The sequence below is a fragment of the Podarcis pityusensis genome (genome assembly GCF_964106645.2).
Source record: "Podarcis pityusensis genome assembly, chromosome: 3".
NCBI lineage: Eukaryota > Metazoa > Chordata > Lepidosauria > Squamata > Lacertidae > Podarcis > Podarcis pityusensis.
The window spans coordinates 108,707,609-108,725,106 of record NC_138026.1 but is presented as its reverse complement, the minus strand read 5'-3'; the positions used below and the strand labels follow the sequence as shown (position 1 = coordinate 108,725,106).

General features: G+C 44.0%; 1 protein-coding gene and 1 long non-coding RNA gene across 34 annotated transcripts in view; one reads left to right on the top strand and one right to left on the bottom strand.

Moving 5' to 3' along the window:
- Positions 1–17,498, top strand: part of NRXN1 (neurexin 1) — a 1,569,693-nt gene that overhangs the window by 1,413,460 nt on the left and 138,735 nt on the right. For all 33 annotated transcript variants that reach the window (XM_081000811.1, XM_081000828.1, XM_081000824.1 and 30 more), the window contains one exon: positions 6,354–6,525. In XM_081000811.1, the coding sequence (XP_080856937.1) occupies positions 6,354–6,525 (172 nt within the window). The remainder of the gene's footprint in view (positions 1–6,353; positions 6,526–17,498) is intronic.
- Positions 4,389–6,383, bottom strand: LOC308474739. The gene is made up of 3 exons (XR_013984913.1): positions 6,269–6,383; positions 5,553–5,864; positions 4,389–4,516 (listed from the first exon to the last, which is right to left on the bottom strand). It is a non-coding gene; the product is annotated as an uncharacterized lncRNA (long non-coding RNA).

Genomic DNA, 17,498 nt, shown 5'->3' with positions numbered 1-17,498 from the left:
AGATCCCGCACCGGAAGGAGGGGAGGGGGGAAGAGGGGGCTTCGAGGGGGGGATGGATGTCAGGGGTTCAGGAGCAGAGGCAAGGGCAAGGGAGGAAACAGAGAGCGAGGGGGAGGAGGCAGAAGAAAAGATGAGTGATGACGACGACCCGAGATCTCCGAGTCTTTCCAGTGAATCAGAAGATTCACAGAAAGGAGCACCAGTGGCCAGGGCAAGGGGGGAGCCTAGGGGGACACCCCAGGAAGATAGAGCCAGAGGGGACTCAGAGGGGAGCAGTTGGAAATCGGGACCAGCGTCACCGCCAGAGAGCAGGGAAGAGGAAGGGCGCCAGGGGTCAAGCGCTGGCAGCTCACAACAGGGGGGAGGGCACGAGTCAGGAGTGGCCACACCTCCATCGGGGAGCGAAGAAACGGTCAGACGGAAGGTGGAAGGTTGGGCGCGCGCACCAAGTTCAAATGCACAGGAAGGTGGCGCAGTAGGCAGCCCGGAAAGGGAGCCAGGTCCTAAAGCCCGCCGAAAGGAGGGAGAAGAGTCAGGGGGGTCAGCGTCAGCGTCAGAGGAATCCCGGAAGGAAGAGACCCCGGGGGGCAGAGGGACCCAGAGAAGAACAGTCAGGCGGAAAAGGTGGAGCAAGGCTAGGATATTAAGTTGGTGTACAAAGGGCGGAGACTCAGATGGAGCTTCGCCGATCTAACCATGAGACGTAGAGTTGCACGCAGCAGCTTGAGAATGGAAACTGTAACTCAATAAAGACTTTTATTTAATGATCGCTGGCTAGCGTGATCCTCTGTGAGCTAGGATCTGGAAGCAGCTCTGACACTTAGTCTCAGCTATTAAAAAAAAGAACATTGCAGGGAAATGGATGCTCTTTCCCAACAGATTACTCGCATCCTCCCTAGGTCATAATGATGACATAAAGCTTGTGCATGACTTAAATTGCTCTTCAGGCCAATTTTCTGACCCCCCAAATGGAGCTTAAGTAACAAATGAGTCTTCAGTTCAGGGATAAATTTAATGAAAAGATTAGATATGAGTAACTATAGTCTCTCAGAGGTTAGAGGAAAGAGCATGAGGGTTCTTATTTTTTCTTTCTCTTTTTCTTTTTTGCTTTCAGGCTTGTTTCAACTTTAATTTTTTTTAAAAAAAATATTGATTCATTAATGGAACAGGGGTTGGGGGGAACAGGAGAGGGTAAGAAAGGACAGAACCCATAGGATGAAGAGCCAAACTTGAAAGAATGTAGAAGGCACTAGGTGGATCTGTAGTGGGCTGTTGGTAGCCCTGCCTTTGAGGGCAACACTGTGTATTTACTCTTTTAGGTAATAACTGAAGTTGCTTGCAATCCACCTCCTACTGGAATCAGGGTCAAAACATATGGGTTTTTTAAAGAAGTTGGGTTACATTGACTGAGAGCTGTTCAGCTGTGGAACAGTCTCCCTCGGGAGGTTGTGGACTCTCCTTCCTTGGATGTATAAATAATAAATTATTATTATTATTATTATTATTATTATTATTATTATTATTTGTCTGATTTTTGAGATTTTGCAAATCTGGGGTTCAGCTCTAACCCTCCTCCGAATAATTCTGGAATATGTATGCCCTGTTCTGTAAACAGCAGCTGATAGTGACACCTCAATCTAACTTGGGGGTTTTTTATGCTTCGTGGGAAAATGCCTTCTACATTGTACTTAATTTGGCAGAGAAATCAGACTACTTTGGGGAGAAAAGTAACAGTTAACGGCACTTTAAGCACCATATTTTATGACTGTACTTTATTATTCTTTTGAGGGTTGTCAGGGTTAAGAAGCAGAAACAGCATTTTTAGTACATGTTTTATCAATCTGTTTTACCCTGCTCCACCCACCGTTAGGATTAGAATTAATTAGTCTTTCCTTTTTAATACACCATGAAAATTTATCAAGAGGAGGAAATTTCCTAGCATGTATTCATTTATTATTTAACAGGGTTATATCCCACTTTTAAAGCCACAAAGTGGCTTACAAAATGCGCATCAAGGCATAACCAATTTGGTAGAAATTAAAGCCATCTAAAACGTTTGCTTCATAAAGGTACTCAAAAGCCAGCAGAAGCACAAATCGCCCAGCATAAAATGAATGTGCAAAAATGGGACAATTAAGAGGCAGGAGGCCATCAACCCAATGAGATGGTGCCCAGGGTATCCTCTTGTTCATGAAAGGGTCTTCCATGAGTGGATGGGCACCTTTTTGGGATCTAATCCAATGACTAAAAGTCAAATGGAAAAATGACAAACCCAAAGTGCTAGATTTTTGGAGCCCACTGCTTTTTGCACAGTTTCAGAATGTTATGTTGCATTCTGTTCTTCTAATTTGTACTAGTTTCAATGACTTTTTCTCCTGGCCCAGAACTCGCCATTTTGATACCCTCCAACATTTCTCTGATGAAAATAGGGACATCATTTGTAAAGTTCTGTGCTTTTAGACCAGCTGAGGTGTAAAGGAAGCAGCCTTATATTGAGCCAGACCATTGGTTAATCTAGTTCAGTGTGGTGTACGTTGACTGGAGGTAGCTCTCCAGGGTGCTGAAGATGCCAGCAATAGTGGATGGTGGGTCAGCTCAGTTAAGGTGGCATTGCTCACCGTTCTTCCCAAATCCCAAGACTTGCTGCAGGTTGATGAATAGGAGAAGTTTGGGAAGTTCAGCACGGTGTGAACATAGCAGTCCACAATCTGATGCTCCTGTTGCTTTGTCTGGACCATGCCGAGCTCACCAGTCTCAGGAACCAGTAAAGATGCTCCCCACTTGGAAGGCAGATGAAGAAGGGCACCCCACTGGCAACTCCTGGATATCAGGGATTGAACCTGCGACTTTTTGCATGCAAAGCAGATGCTCTGTTATTGAGCTTGCATGCTTCCTGTCTCTTCAAGACGGTTCTTGACCGGAGAAATGTGTGTGTGATCTTCCAAAACACAGCAAGAAAGCCTACTGATTAGCCACCAATTTTGAGCTCAGAAGGCTGAGCATGTCTACTCATGCAGGCAGGATACAGAAAGAATGGGTGCCTTCATGCAAGGAGAGCCAATGTGGTTTCCTCCAGTTGTTGTAGGATTACAACTTGTAAAATCTCCTTGTGTGCTTATTATTAGAAAGAAGATATGAATCTTCTCTCCACCTTTGCAGACAGTTGTCTAGGTCAAGGAACCCCTCTACAGTCCATATTCACTCACCATATGGGTCATTATGAAGTTCTCCAAAGAACTGAGGAATTACATGTAAAACAAAGAGAAACGTTGCTTATTTTTCAACCAAAATTATTTTCCTGCACCCTTGGATTGATTTTCAGTTTTTCTATTCTGTTGGCCGCCTTCTTCTTCTTCTTCTTCTTCTTCTTCTTCTTCTTCTTCTTCCTCTTCCTCTTCCTCTTCCTCTTCCTCCTCTTCTTCTTTCCACATAAGAGCTGCTCTGACATGTGTCTGGTTAAAATCATTTGCATGCACCTGCTCAATTTTATTTAAAAGGTGTTTTGCTTCTTTTCCCACTATTTGTAAAATTGTACATAGGACTCAAATGAAGGCAAGTAGGGAAAGCATTGCTGTGTGTGTGAATACTGTGATTATCGACCATGATAAAAAATCAGCTAGGTTTTTGTTTTGGTCGGGGGTTTTTTATGTCAAAGCATTTGATTTCAGAAGGGAAAACTTTGAGTAAAGTACATGTGTTTTAGAGTCACGTGCCTTTAGAAAAGTTCTTGTATGTTTAATAATTTTGTGAAAGGGGTGATTGCTACATCACAAGAGCAATTTAGCATTTTGTACATTTTCTGTTGAATATGAATAGCAGAGTAAGTGGGTGATTAAAACATGTGAATTGCACAATTTGTCAGTTAACTTTTAAGAAATGTCAGGAAAAATGTACGTTCTCAAGCAGTTTGGTTTTGGAATTGAATATGAACAAGAAGTAACTTGAATAGAGCGATCCTATGCCTGTCTACTCAGAAGTAAGCCTTGGTGTGTTCAATAAGTTAAAAAACAAAACAAAGCTGTACAGTGGCATACATCAATAGCCAGCAAAAGTCAAAGTGAACTGAAACATTTTCAGCATGTGTCAGAAAAATGTATTCACCTTATTTCTGGGGGAAGACTGTTCCAGAGAGACTGTTCCACATTGTGGGCTGTGCAGAAGCAGATCTATGTAGCTATGTGGGTATTAGAGCTATGTGATCTTACATTAGAGATGAAAAAAGATTTTGCAGTGAAAGAGAGAAAAGATCAAGAGGTTGTAGAATAAGGAATTATTATTTTTTGCTAAAATGAAGAATTTTTCTATCTGTTCCTGAACCCGAGGACATTTCAATGGCAGCCACAACACATTTCTAGAATTAGGATGCAGCAGTATCATTTATTTAGTCAGGCTCCAGCAGTAACCGCTTCCTTTTCTTCCTTTCTTTTTTCCCTAACACACGCTCTGCGACGTTGCTTCTTTCTCATTTTAGTTTTATAAGAGTCATTATTCAGAAATGAAGCATTTCGCCTGTCTTCTGTGGAAACAGAAATCAATAATTGCTTTAGTCAGTATTTTTAAATGAACATGGCAAGATACTTCATTAAGCTATAAATGCCACGTTACGGATGCTTTTTCAATAATAATTAAAATGGATAATAGCATTTGGAGTGGATACTTGTCTCGGAGAAGGGGCAATGTTGTTCGTAGATAAATCAGCTATTTCCAGTGATACCACTACAGTTCTGTGTTGTTGTTGTTGTTGCTGCTTTAATTAGAGATGAAAGAATTTTGTCCTTTCATGGCTGACTCTTAGTTCCTCTGCTCACTAAAGATCCATTGGTCATATTGCAAGTGACCTATCTCATAAGTGTTATATCAAGGAACTTTCTCACTACAAGTCCCATCAACCCCAGCCAGCGGAGTCAAGGGTCAAGGATGATGGAGGTTGTAGTCCAAAGTATACGGAAGGAACCATGATGAGGAAGGCTGCCACAGAGTGAGAGAGTGTCATCCCTTCTTTCTATGCCTTCTGGCATACCCAGGCCATCTCCAATATTCTCGCTAGGGCGTAACTATTGAATAGGACTTGATTTCATGGTCAGTCCCTGGATTTTTTTCTGGAATATCGCACATGTGCAATGATCCCACTTGCACCCGATTTTTCATAAGGAAGCCCTGTTTGAATGCTACTGAACACCCAAAGACACTGAAGGCTGGGCAAGAGAATCAGGCAGGAGGGGAAGAGGAGCAATACACATGTTTCATCCTATCATGTTTATGGGTTGATGCAGGGACAGGCGCTATTTGATCTGGTCCTGTGTGACTTTGCTTCCAAACCACTAAGATCTGGCTTTCAGTATCCTTAGCAGAACGATTTAAGTTTCCCAATGAATTTCAACTAGATTCAAATTTTGGAGCGAGTGACTATTCAGAGTTCTGATCTTCTGAGCCCCAATACCCCAAGAAGCACCTTAGACTATGTTTTGCTTTTCAGTGTCTTCCTGTTTTATAAAACTGCACAGTCTCCTAACAAAGTCATTTATCCTAGGCATAAGAACCAGGAAACTCACCTCTGCCTCTGTTTGCCCTGTGTTGTCAAGGGGGTGAATCAGTGGTTGAAATGAATGAAAAGAAGTGAATAACCTTCAGGCCAGGTCAAGAGATGTTGACTTGTGCACAGGGTCTCTGTTCACGTAAACAACTGTATGGTGGTTATCCATGGTTCATAGTTTCTAAGACAATAAAGTTGAATGAGCCAGGGTAGGTAGCAAAGGGTTATGACTGGAAACATAGAATTCCTTGTTTGTATAGAAACAAGTTTTCTCCATTCCCAATCACAAATTGTTCAGTCCTGGTCCAGAGGATTCTTACCGCCACATGTCCTGAAGAAGTTAAAAGATATCTTCAGGATGTTTTATCTGCATAATACTGCACCTAACGGGACGTGGGTGGCACTGTGGGTTAAACCACAGAGCCTAGGGCTTGCCGATCGGAAGGTCGGCGGTTTGAATCCCCACGACGGGGAGAGCTCCCGTTGTTCGGTCCCTGCTCCTGCCAACATAGCACTTCGAAAGCACATCAAAGTGCAAGTAGATAAATAGGTACCGCTCTGGCGGGAAGGTAAACGGCATTTCCATGCGCTGCTCTGGTTCGCCAGAAGTGGCTTAGTCATGCTGGCCACATGACCCGGAAGCTGTGCGCCGGCTCCCTTGGCCAATAAAGCAAGATGAGCACCGCAACCCCAGAGTCGGCCACGACTGGACCTAATGGTCAGGGGTCCCTTTACCTTTTACTGCACCTAAAAGTGTTTTGGTTTTTTAAATGGGCTTCTGATTAACCATGTTGTTTCTGTCATTTGCTTTTCTTTACAGCACCAAGGAAAAATTGGAGTTAAATTTAATGTTGGAACAGATGATATCGCAATTGAAGAGGTCAACGCAATCATTAATGATGGGAAATATCACGTAGTACGTTTCACAAGAAGTGGTGGTAATGCCACATTACAGGTGGACAACTGGCCAGTTATAGAACGCTACCCAGCAGGTAAGGATGTAAATTCTGACAGTTGGATTTCTGGCAGGGAGGGGGAAGGAGAAACGGTTATGTGGTGGATTTGCTTGTGTAGGTACATGGGATCTTAGCTTCTTCCAGATGTGTTCTTTTTCTGCCATAAAAAAAAGTTAATGTTTTGTAGACTGTGATAATGACAATTCCTACATGAAGCAAACAAAATAAATGTGCAGACTGTCTTTGAACTACATTTGACACATGAGTGAAATTGAAGTCGTGTAGATGTCAACGCTTTGAGAAACCAAAGTGGGGTTTTTTTTAAATAAAAAACAAACCAAAACCTTTAATTATTACTATACTCATATTCAGATGGTGGGGGAAGGCTTTGGCAAAAGCATCACAATACATCAAATTAAATAAATAATCCACAAGTGGGTGTTCAGAACAAATTTATTAAGGAAAGCATTGCCTGTGCTTATTTTATAACCAACCTTCCATAGCTTGTGGAGATTGGGCAATAACAACTTGTATTAAAGGGAGCACAGAAACCAAGAAGCGGTGCCTTGAAAGAAGAATGGAATTGATTTTAAGAGCATTCGTTTAAACACAATAGCTGTGGCCCACTAACCATTTATCCTGCAGCGGTCTCATCAAAGCCAATCTACCAAAGATTGTTTGCAAAGATATGGAACTTTAATTCTCACTAGGTGAACGGTTGACAGACCATTGATTATACCCGGTATGGAAAATTGCCCTAGGTATGCAAATAGTCTTGGGAGGTTGTCTAAGACCACTAAAGCTAGGCGTCATATATTTTAAAGATGGTTTTCATATCCTGTGGTTGGCTTTCAGAGTTCTGCACCAGGAGCAGCCTGCCTGGTGGGGCAGAACCGCCGGCAATAGCCTCCTGGCAGTGGTGTCTCCTGCTTACTGAGGGCAGGAGCAATGAGGTGATTGTGAGGTCAGGGCTGTGTGAGTGGAGTCAATCCAGCACTCCTGCAAGTCCCTTTGCACAGCCCCAATCCTGCTGTCACCTCAACCCTCTCCCTCCATCAGTGATATGTCTGCTGGGATGCTATTGCTGCAGTTCCGCCCAACTGGGGGTGCACTATTCTAAGGACACTAATCCAGAGGCCACTGGAACCATTTGTCTCCCTTGAACAATCAGGATCTATAATGAAGTTGACATTCCAACAATCACAGAGTGGAATGGATTGGATTCTCTGATCCCTGGTAAAAAAAGGTAGAGGATAAGCCAGAGGTCTTTCAAGTAGATAGGCATTGTGGTTTGTTGACATGTCACTCCATTGCTGTATAATTCCTTTAGTCCAGTTATTGCTATTATTATTTAACCAATCACAATTTTCCGTACTCCAAAATGCTTTGCAATTGTCATCATGTCTGTCAACCCTTGAGAGGGAGCTTAACGTTGTTCCCATTTTACAGATGGAGAACTGAGTGCTTCTGTTGACTTGACCAGGCCAACCTGTAAGCACGTTTCTAAGCAGCAGTTTAAAGCTGAGTTTTGCAATCCTCTGGACCTTTATTTACTTAACAGGGTTATAGGCCACCTTTCAGGGTTATGCCCTCACAAAGTGACAGCTGTACACGTGAATATCATCGACACACCAAGTAATATAAATTATCAGGAAGCAGCATCTTGGTTTTGTAAGTCCAACTGAATTCAAAAGCAGCTGAGAATCACACAGCCAAACTCACATTAAGGAAAGCAATGAAAGAACCAAGTATAATCCATTTGGAAGAGTTTCCTTGAGCAGCTTGGCGATAACTAGGACCTGGGTAACTCTAGTCAGGGTCAACCAATATGGTTAATTCCACAGCAGCTATACCAAGATAGTGACAGGTTCAGGAGTACCTGCAAGCCACACACATAGTTCTTCAAGGGGAGTGCAGTGCATCCAGACCAGTCAACATAACTCCATCCACAATTGCCAACTTCCTAACCCACAATACCGCCATCGTGTCTGAATCAAATTCTTGCTTGTTCACCCTCACCGCCTTGTCTTGATTAAGATTCAGCTGTTCCACCTTCATCCACCCCAATGCTATCTCCAGACACCGGTTCAAAGGTTCCACAGCCACTCTGGGATTTGATGGTGGAAAAAGATTTCTTCCAGCATTTTCATATAGATATTATAAAGCACAGAAGACAAAATGGAGCCCTGCAGCATTCACACACCAAAGACCATGGATATGAACAAGACTCGTTCAGCACTACCTTCTGGAATCAGCCATCCAGAAAGGACTGGAGTCACTGAAACATCAAGACATATTAAGACCAGCCCTCTCTGGTCATTCCAGAAGGATACCAAGCTCAACAAGAACAAAAGCCACTGAGAAGTCCAGCAAGACCAATACGGTTGAACTTCCATTGCCCATTCCTTCATGTATCCACGTAACCAAGACTGTTTCTGTCCAAAAACAAGGGTGGCGTGGACTGGAAAGATCCTAAATAATTGGTTTCCTTCAAAACTACCTGGAGTTGAGAGGTGACCTTCCTCTCTAATATTTTCCCTAATAGGGAAGATTAAAGACTGTGTGGTTGTTATATGTTCAGTAGGATCTAGACTTGTTTTCATTAGCAAGGGACTGCCCACTGATTTCTTCAGAGACCACCCACTCCCTCAAGGACATCCACTTACTTCTGACATCCAGGTAACCCTTGCAACCTTCAATGCTGGTGATGGGCATGGATCTAGACAGCAGGGCTCCAAGTTACAAGCTCTACTTTGATTGCTCCACAATTTGCAGCCTGGATCTCAGGTGTCTGTGAGAGGCCTTCAAGAGGTTGTGTCCAATGCAGGGTGGAACTAAAGTTCCTTCTCCCACACAGTAGGTATTTGTGCTGTCGTGCAACAATGTAGGGTTGTTGTGCTATGCACTGTTAGAGCCCAGTTGGTGCTGGAAGTTTTCAGATTGTATACTAACCACATTTCATATGTGAACATGATGAGCTCTGCACTGTGCATTAAGTTCAGCTGAGGAGAAGGCATGGAGTGCATTTATGGTGTCTTTATTAACTTCCTGCACATGGTCTGAGATTCTCTGTGGGTTTTTTCTGTACAGGTAGATGAGGGGAACAGGGGTGTGTAGGCATCTAAAGGTACTGAAAGAGAGCATTTGGGGCTAAAACACTCTGTGATGAAGCATTCTTAGACTGACAGATACTGTTCCCACAAGATACATTGGAATTTGGGTTGTGTGTATACAGTATGTGTGCAATTATTGACCACGGGAGCAGTGTGTGCCCCCCTGGATTTGCCACAGTACCCGTGCTGGTGGCAACTGCAGTGATGGCTCAATTCTTGCTCATATCTTTTTAAGAGGAATACCTGGAAACTTTCCATAGACTGCTAAACAAATGTTAGCAGCCTTTGTGTTGATTTTTAACAATCCCCAATGCAGCTACAACTGGGCTTAATTAAAGCCACAGTTTCAGCCATAACTCAGAATCCCCCTGTGCGTGTTATTGCTTGGCTCAGCCCAATCGTTCTTGGTATTTAATTTTCTTTGAGCTTTTATCGGTACCATCATGTTGCCTTTGTTCATGGCAGAACAACAGGAGCCAGTTCTTTGTTTTCTCCCACCCACCCCTGCCTTGAATTAACACCATCTTCATACCTTCTTGGTGTGTTTTTTTGGGGGGGGGGTTGTGTGTTTGTGTTTTAGATAATTGAATGTTCTTGAAGAGCATTGAGTGTGAGTGCCTGGAGGCGGTTGGAGGATGGATGACAGCTAACAGATTGAGGTTGAATCCTGACAAGACAGAAGTACTGTTTTGGGGGGACAGGGGGCGGGCGGGTGTGGAGGACTCCCTGGTCCTGAATGGGGTAACTGTGCCCCTGAAGGACCAGGTGCACAGCCTGGGAGTCATTTTGGACTCACAGCTGTCCATGGAGGTGCAGGTTAATTCTGTGTCCAGGGCGGCTGTCTACCAGCTCCATCTGGTACCCAGGCTGAGACCCTACCTACCTGCGGACTGTCTCACCAGAGTGGTGCATGCTCTGGTTATCTCCCGCTTGGACTACTGCTATTCGCTCTACGTGGGGCTACCTTTGAAGGTGACCTGGAAACTGCAATTAATCCAGAATGCAGCAGCTAGACTGGTGACTGGGAGTGGCCGCCGGGACCACATAACACCGGTCCTGAGAGATCTGCATTGGCTCCCAGTACGTTTCCGAGCACAATTCAAAGTGTTGGTGCTGACCTTTAAAGCCCTAAATGGCCTCGGTCCTGTATACCTGAAGGAGTGTCTCCACCCCCATCGCTCAGCCCGGACAATGAGATCCAGCACCGAGGGCCTTCTGGCGGTTCCCTTATTGCGAGAAGTGAGGTTACAGGGAACCAGACAGAGGGCCTTCTCGGTACTGGCCCTGTGGAACACCCTCTCTTCAGATGTGAAGAAAATAAGCAGCTATCCTATCTTTAAAAGACATCTGAAGGCAGCCCTGTTTAGGGAAGTTTTTAATATTTAATGCTGTTTTGTTTTTAACACTTGATTGGAAGCCGCCCAAAGTGGCTGGGGAAACTCAGCCAGATGGGCGGGGTATAAATAATAAATTATTATATTATTATATATTATTTCTAATCCTCTCTTTCTGAAATTCTGTATTCCCTATCTCACTTCCCTTTATGGTGTGTGTATGTGTGCGCGCGCGCATGATATGCACAAAGCCACTGACCTGCATTCTACTGTTGACAGTAGGGGTGCCCGATGCTGTGCCCCCCCCAACTTTGCTGGACTACAAGCCAGATCATCTGTGACCATTAGCCATGGGAGTCACAGCCTAGCAACTTCTGGACGGCACCTCAGATTTACAGCATGCACCTTTAAATAGCAGTGAACATGACAGAGCACCATCTACTGATGCCCTGAATTCTATCCTTGCTGTTGACTTGCACCTGCTCCCTCCCCAGACCTTTTCACCTATTACTCTCCACAGTCAGCTGCCTTTCTTCCATGGGCTGACTATAGTGGACTAGCTCTAACTCACTTTCCATTAAAGTCCTTGCTCCTAAGCCGCATTTCTGCTATCAAAGCACACTGTAGCTGTAGGGAATCCAGAATTGTTGAACTCTTGGGATGCAACTGAAAGGGCACAATGGAATAATAATCTCTTGTCTCTAGAATTATCTCTAGTTGAAGGGATGTTGAAAATCACCATTGCTCCCTTAGAGTAAAAATACCTCTTTGAAGTCTGTTGAGAATAGAAAATCTGAGGGGAGAGGGGAAGGATGAAAAATATGGAGGGCAGGAGTTCCCGTACCCAACCAAGGACTTCCTCTTCCTCTTCCTCTTCCTCTTCCTCTTCCTATTTTTTTTGGGGGGGATACAAAAATAAAATAAAATCCTGTAGAATTATTTTCTCTTTTGAGACAAGTGCATTACTTTATAAGATGCGTTCCTCACTCAAAATTTGTATGTTTGCTTTTTTCTGAGTACATAAAAGTGTTTAGTTTTGTTGTCTTTTTGGTCCCTATCTCTCCTTTAAATCAGAACCAGTGAAGGTGTTGAATGTCCTGTCCTGTGTGAGTGTCTGGAGGTGCTTGGAGGATGAATGGTGGCTAACAGATTGGGGTTGTCCATGGAGGTGCAGGTCAATTCTGTGTCCAGGGCAGCTGTTTACCAGCTCCATCTGGTATGCAGACTGAGACCCTATCTACCCGCGGACTGTCTCACCAGAGTGGTGCATGCTCTGGTTATCTCCCGCTTGGACTACTGCAATGCACTCTATATGGGGCTACCTTTGAAGGTGACCAGGGAACTACAACTAATCCAGAATGCAGCAGCTAGACTGGTGACTGGGAGTAGCCACCGGGACTATATAACACTGGTCCTAAAGGATCTTCACTGGCTCCCAATACATTTCTGAGGTCAGTACCAACACTTTGAAGCTCTAAATGGCCTCAGCACAGTATACTTGAAGGAGGGTTTTCTTGCCGTTCCCTCACTGCGAGAAGTGAAATTACAGGGAACCAGGCAGAGGGCCTTCTCGGCAGTGGCACCCTCCCTGTGGCGCGCTCTCCCATTAGATGTCAAGGAGATAAAGAACTACACAACTGTTAGAAGGCATCTGAAGGCAGCCCTGTATCAGGATTTTTTTAACATTTGACATTTTATTATGTTTTTATATTTTTCTGGAGGCCTCCCAGAGTGGCTGGGGAAACCCAGCCAGATGGGCAGGGTATAAATAATAAAATTATTATTATTATTATTATTATTATTATTATTATTATTACTCTGGTCTCCCAGGTCCTTGTGCAGTGCTTTAACTCCTACACCAAACCGCCTCTCACCAACATATCTTAAAACCAAATTATGCTTTGCAGATGTTCCTCTAGTAAGATTCACATCCATTTGTGTGCCCGTAGTTCATTTTGGTTCTGGTTTTCTCTGCCTGTTTTTTAAAAAGTCACTTGTTGCCATGGTGTTTTAACTTATCTCCCCTACCTGCTTCTGGGTTTAATTAAGAATAAGCAAGATCAGCAGGTTAATTAAGACGCCTCTTCATTTGAACTGTACAGCTGATCCCTCCTTCACAGACACTGAAGAAATTAGGCGTTTATCATCTAAGCTTCCTGCAATAGCAAACCTGATTAATTCTCTGCTGAGGCAAGCAGACTTCTTCACCTGCTTACCATTTCAAAACCTTTTGTTACAGGTGTACAATTTTTAATTTGGAAACGTATGAGAAACATATTGTCAAAAAGGTGTTTTGTGTATTTTACGCCTTCAGTTCTGCTTTCCTTGGGTCGCATTCAAGTAAATCCTGCTCAGAGCTGACCCACTGAAATTAATGAACTTTAGTGAGTCATGTCTATTAATTACAATGGGTCTACTTGTGAGCAGGACCATCAGTATTGCAACTTCTGGAATTTATCATCAGTATGCTTCGCTGCAGAAATCAAAATTCTTCACCAATAAGAGCTAGTGACACCTTGTGCAAAGTAAACTCATTTGCAAATCTTCAGTAGGGATGAACAGGCCCCGCCCCATTCAGTTCTGTTTCTGAGCTGAGCCTTGACTCTGCCCTATGGGTATTTTGGAGAGGAGATTTTCAAGAAAGCATATCGCAGTCACTCCTTTCAAGGCAATGCTATATAGTCAAGAGATTTGGGTACACAATAATGTTTAAAGCCAAATCAGAGTTAGGGCAGTGATTCCCAGTGGCGTAGTGTGGGGGGTGCAGGGGGGGCCGGCCGCACCGGGTGCAACATCTGGGGGGGGGCACTCGCACTTTCAGCTCTCTGCCCCCTGCTAAAATCCACGGGTTAGGGGGCACAAATTACTTGCCTTGCCCTGGGTGCTGACAACCCACGCTACGCCACTGGTGATTACAGCCCTCGCTCTGGTTGCTTCTGGATAAAATAAACTTCTTTTTAGTTTAAATATTGAGACCAGCAAGTATGTAATAACCACCAGTAGTGGAGCAAACATTTGTACAAAGCCCACCCACCCAAAATACTTTGCAGCAACATTGGTGAAGACCACTTTGGCCAAGGTTTTACAGCCCTGAAGAAGTAACTGGCTGCTTTGCACCTTCCCAATCTTCCTCTGCTACCTTGTCCTCCACCTTCAAAGGTTTTCAAATCTTTCCACCCTGCAGACTTCTTTTTTCTTGCCTCCGTCTTTTTTCTTACCAAGGAGTGACTTACAGTCCCTTCTTATCAATGGGTTTTATTAAAGTTTCTTAAGTCGATGTGTTATTTATTTATGTTTGATTTGACAACTTATCAGCTTTCTTCTGTCTGATAATGCTATATAATGTTTCTTTAAGTCAGGGGAGACAGGCATTTGCTCCCCACCCCACCTCCCGGTTTTATAGCTGTGGGCTTTCCCCTCCTTTCTTTCACATCTTTCCCTTTTTCATCTTGGAGAACCTGGTAAAAAGCGAAGGCTTATCGCTTCTGAGATGCAACAGATTCTGTAATTAAATTCAGATTTTAATAAAATGTGCCGTGTGCTCGCCATTGCTCTGCCGCTGACAGATTCCGCCTCCTTTGGTTAAAAAAAAAATGACATAATGCTGCTTCTTTGTAAGAGGCAGGGAAATGTCAAATGAGTAGCGGCGCTCCCAGATCTGCTATAAAGCATTTAGAAAATGCAGAGTCCTTTTAAAAGATTCATAACAAAGCATGGTAAATACAAGAACAGAAGAACACAGTTTTAAGAACTTGAAGTATCTTCGAGCAGTTTCCAAATATTCGGGGCTGAGGGGAAGCATGTCTCAGAGCCTCTTGAGATTGTAATATTTTAGATTGCAGGTGGGAGACAGGCTGTGCGTTTGACTGCTCTTCTGCATGAAGACTCCCTTGTAAGGGGAAGAAAGGGTGAAATGAATAGCAGCGAATCTCTTTTTAGAGAACAAGATCGCATCTTGTTAGGCTTCAAGCCCAAAGGGTGCCTTGAACTGTTGACCTGAGAGATGGCAGAGCCACGGCTGGGAAACATTATATATTTATAACCGCAAAGAGCAAAGTTTTGTTCATTTATTAACTTCATACCAGACTATAAAGGCCCATTTATTCCAGTATGCTGTAACCTGCAGTGACCAAACAGAAGCCTCATAGAAAACTCATAAATGGGGATTGGGGGCAAAAGCATACCCTCCAACATTTCTCCAATGAAAATAGGGATGTTTTATTCAATAATATTAATAGTAATATTGATAAATTTATTATTTGTTCCCCGCCCATCTGACTGGGTTCCCCCAGCCACTCTGGGTGGCTTCCAACATATATAAAAACATAATAAAACATTAAACATTAAAAAAAAAACTTCCCTCTGCAAGGCTGCCTTCAGATGCCTTCAAACGGTTCTATAGTTACTTTTCTCCTTGGCTCGGGGGTCACATAACTCCATACCATCCATCATTTGTCCGATGAAAACAGGGATGTCCTAAGGAAAAGGGGTCCCTTTACCTTTAAGGAAAAGCGGGACATTCCAGGATCAAATCAGAAACCAGGGTGTGCTTCTGTAAATTCAGGACTGTCCCTGGAAAATAGGGATGCTTGTAAGGTCTGCATTAGTCATCTCTTATTGTTTTCTCCGGGATGTGGGTGCCGCTGTGGGTTAAACCACAGAGCCTAGGACTTGCCATTCAGAAGGTCAGCGGTTCGAATCCCCACAACGAGGTGAGCTCCCATTGCTCGGTCCCTGCTCCTGCCAGCCTAGCAGTTCGAAATCAAGTCAAAGTGCAAGAAGATAAATAGGTACTGCTCCGGCGGGAAGGTAAACAGCGTTTCTGTGCGCTGCTCCGGTTTGCCAGAAGTGGCTTAGTCATTCTGGCCACATGACCCGGAAGCTGTACGCTGGCTCCCTCAGCCAATAAAGCGAGATGAGCGCCGCAACCCCAGAGTCAGTCACAACTGGACCTCATAGTCAGGGGTCTCTTTACCTTTACCTTTATTGTTTTCTCCCTGTCAACCAGCACTCAGAGGCACTGTGCCTTGGAGAATCTAGAGGTTAAATATTCACCACATGCTCATTGAAAACACGGGCGGTTTACAGCTGAACTAATGATCGCCATACTTTTAATTTCAGTGTCACTGTTGCATTGCAGCAACCACACACCAATGGCACCCCATTGCTTTGGAAATATTTCACTGCGATAGATATTTTGCTTTTAATCATCATCATTGTCATCGTATCAGTTTTTTTATTTGTTTATTTCATTATATACTGCTTGATTGTAGAACAAAACCTCAAAGCTGTTTACAAAAAAAGGAAGAAAATAAAGCAATGAATTACTATAATTTAAAACATACAGAAAGTTTCAACCACAACAGGGTAGGCTAAAACAAATGGAAACTCATACAAACCTTCTAAACATCTGGGTAGGCTTGTCCAAACATGAATGTATTCAGCAGGAACCAAAAAGAAAATTTAAAAAGGGAAGGCGCTTTCCTGATATCAATAAGGAGGGATTTCCCAAGTGTCAGTGCTGCCACACTAAACAACCTCATTCTTACAGATGTGGTGTCAGTATTATATGGCACCTGTAAAAGTATCAATTCCAGTCAAGTGGGCACTGTGGACACAGATGGGTTACAAAAGATACATATAACCAGCATCCCACACTGGTCTAAGTAATATACATATGTAAACACAGTCATAGTGGGCTTGCTGATCGGAAGATTGGCGGTTCGAATCCCCACAATGGAGTGAGCTCCTATTGCTCTGTCCCAGCTCCTGCCACGCTAGCAGTTCGAAAGCACACCAGTGCAGGTACATAAATAGGTACCACTGCAGCGGGTGTTTCTGTGCACCCTGGCACTCGTCACTGTGTCCCGTTGCACCAGATGTGGTTTAGTCATTCTGGCCACATGACCCAGAAAGCTGTCTGTGAGCAAACGCTGGCTCCCTCAGCCTGAAAGCGAGATGAGCGCTGCACCCCATAGTTGCCTTTGACTGGACTTAACCGTCCAGGAGTCCCTTACCTTTACCTTTTACTCAGTGGGACAGCTGACTCAGACTGAGAATCCAAGCCAGAGTGTCAGTTCTGTAGAGCCAGCCAAGCCCTCATTGGCTCCTCAGGTCACCTGTTCTGACTGGGCTGAAGAGAAGCAGGATGAACACCACAGAGGCCAGGCCAATAAGTGTCTGAGAGGCACACCTGGGCTCTGCTGCCATAGTCCTCAATTCAGCAACTTGCACCAGCCTTCCGCTATCTAGTGTCTAAAGAGACTATAACTCCAATCAGACCAGGCAGCATGGCCAATGATGAGGAATCATGGGAAGTGTTGTCCAGTGCCTCTGCAGAATACAACCCCACACCCAACACTCTTCATCCAAAATGTGTCCCTTCAGTTCTGCCCTAGATTTTTTTGACCGGGCAATGGAGCTTGTGTTGAGCACCATTCTGTATGCCAGCCAATATATGCTGTGCTCACGAGTCCCACTTCACGCAGTGCATAGTTAAACTATGGAACTCATTGCCACAGGAGACAGCAATGGCCACCAACTTGGAGAGGGCTGTCAAGAG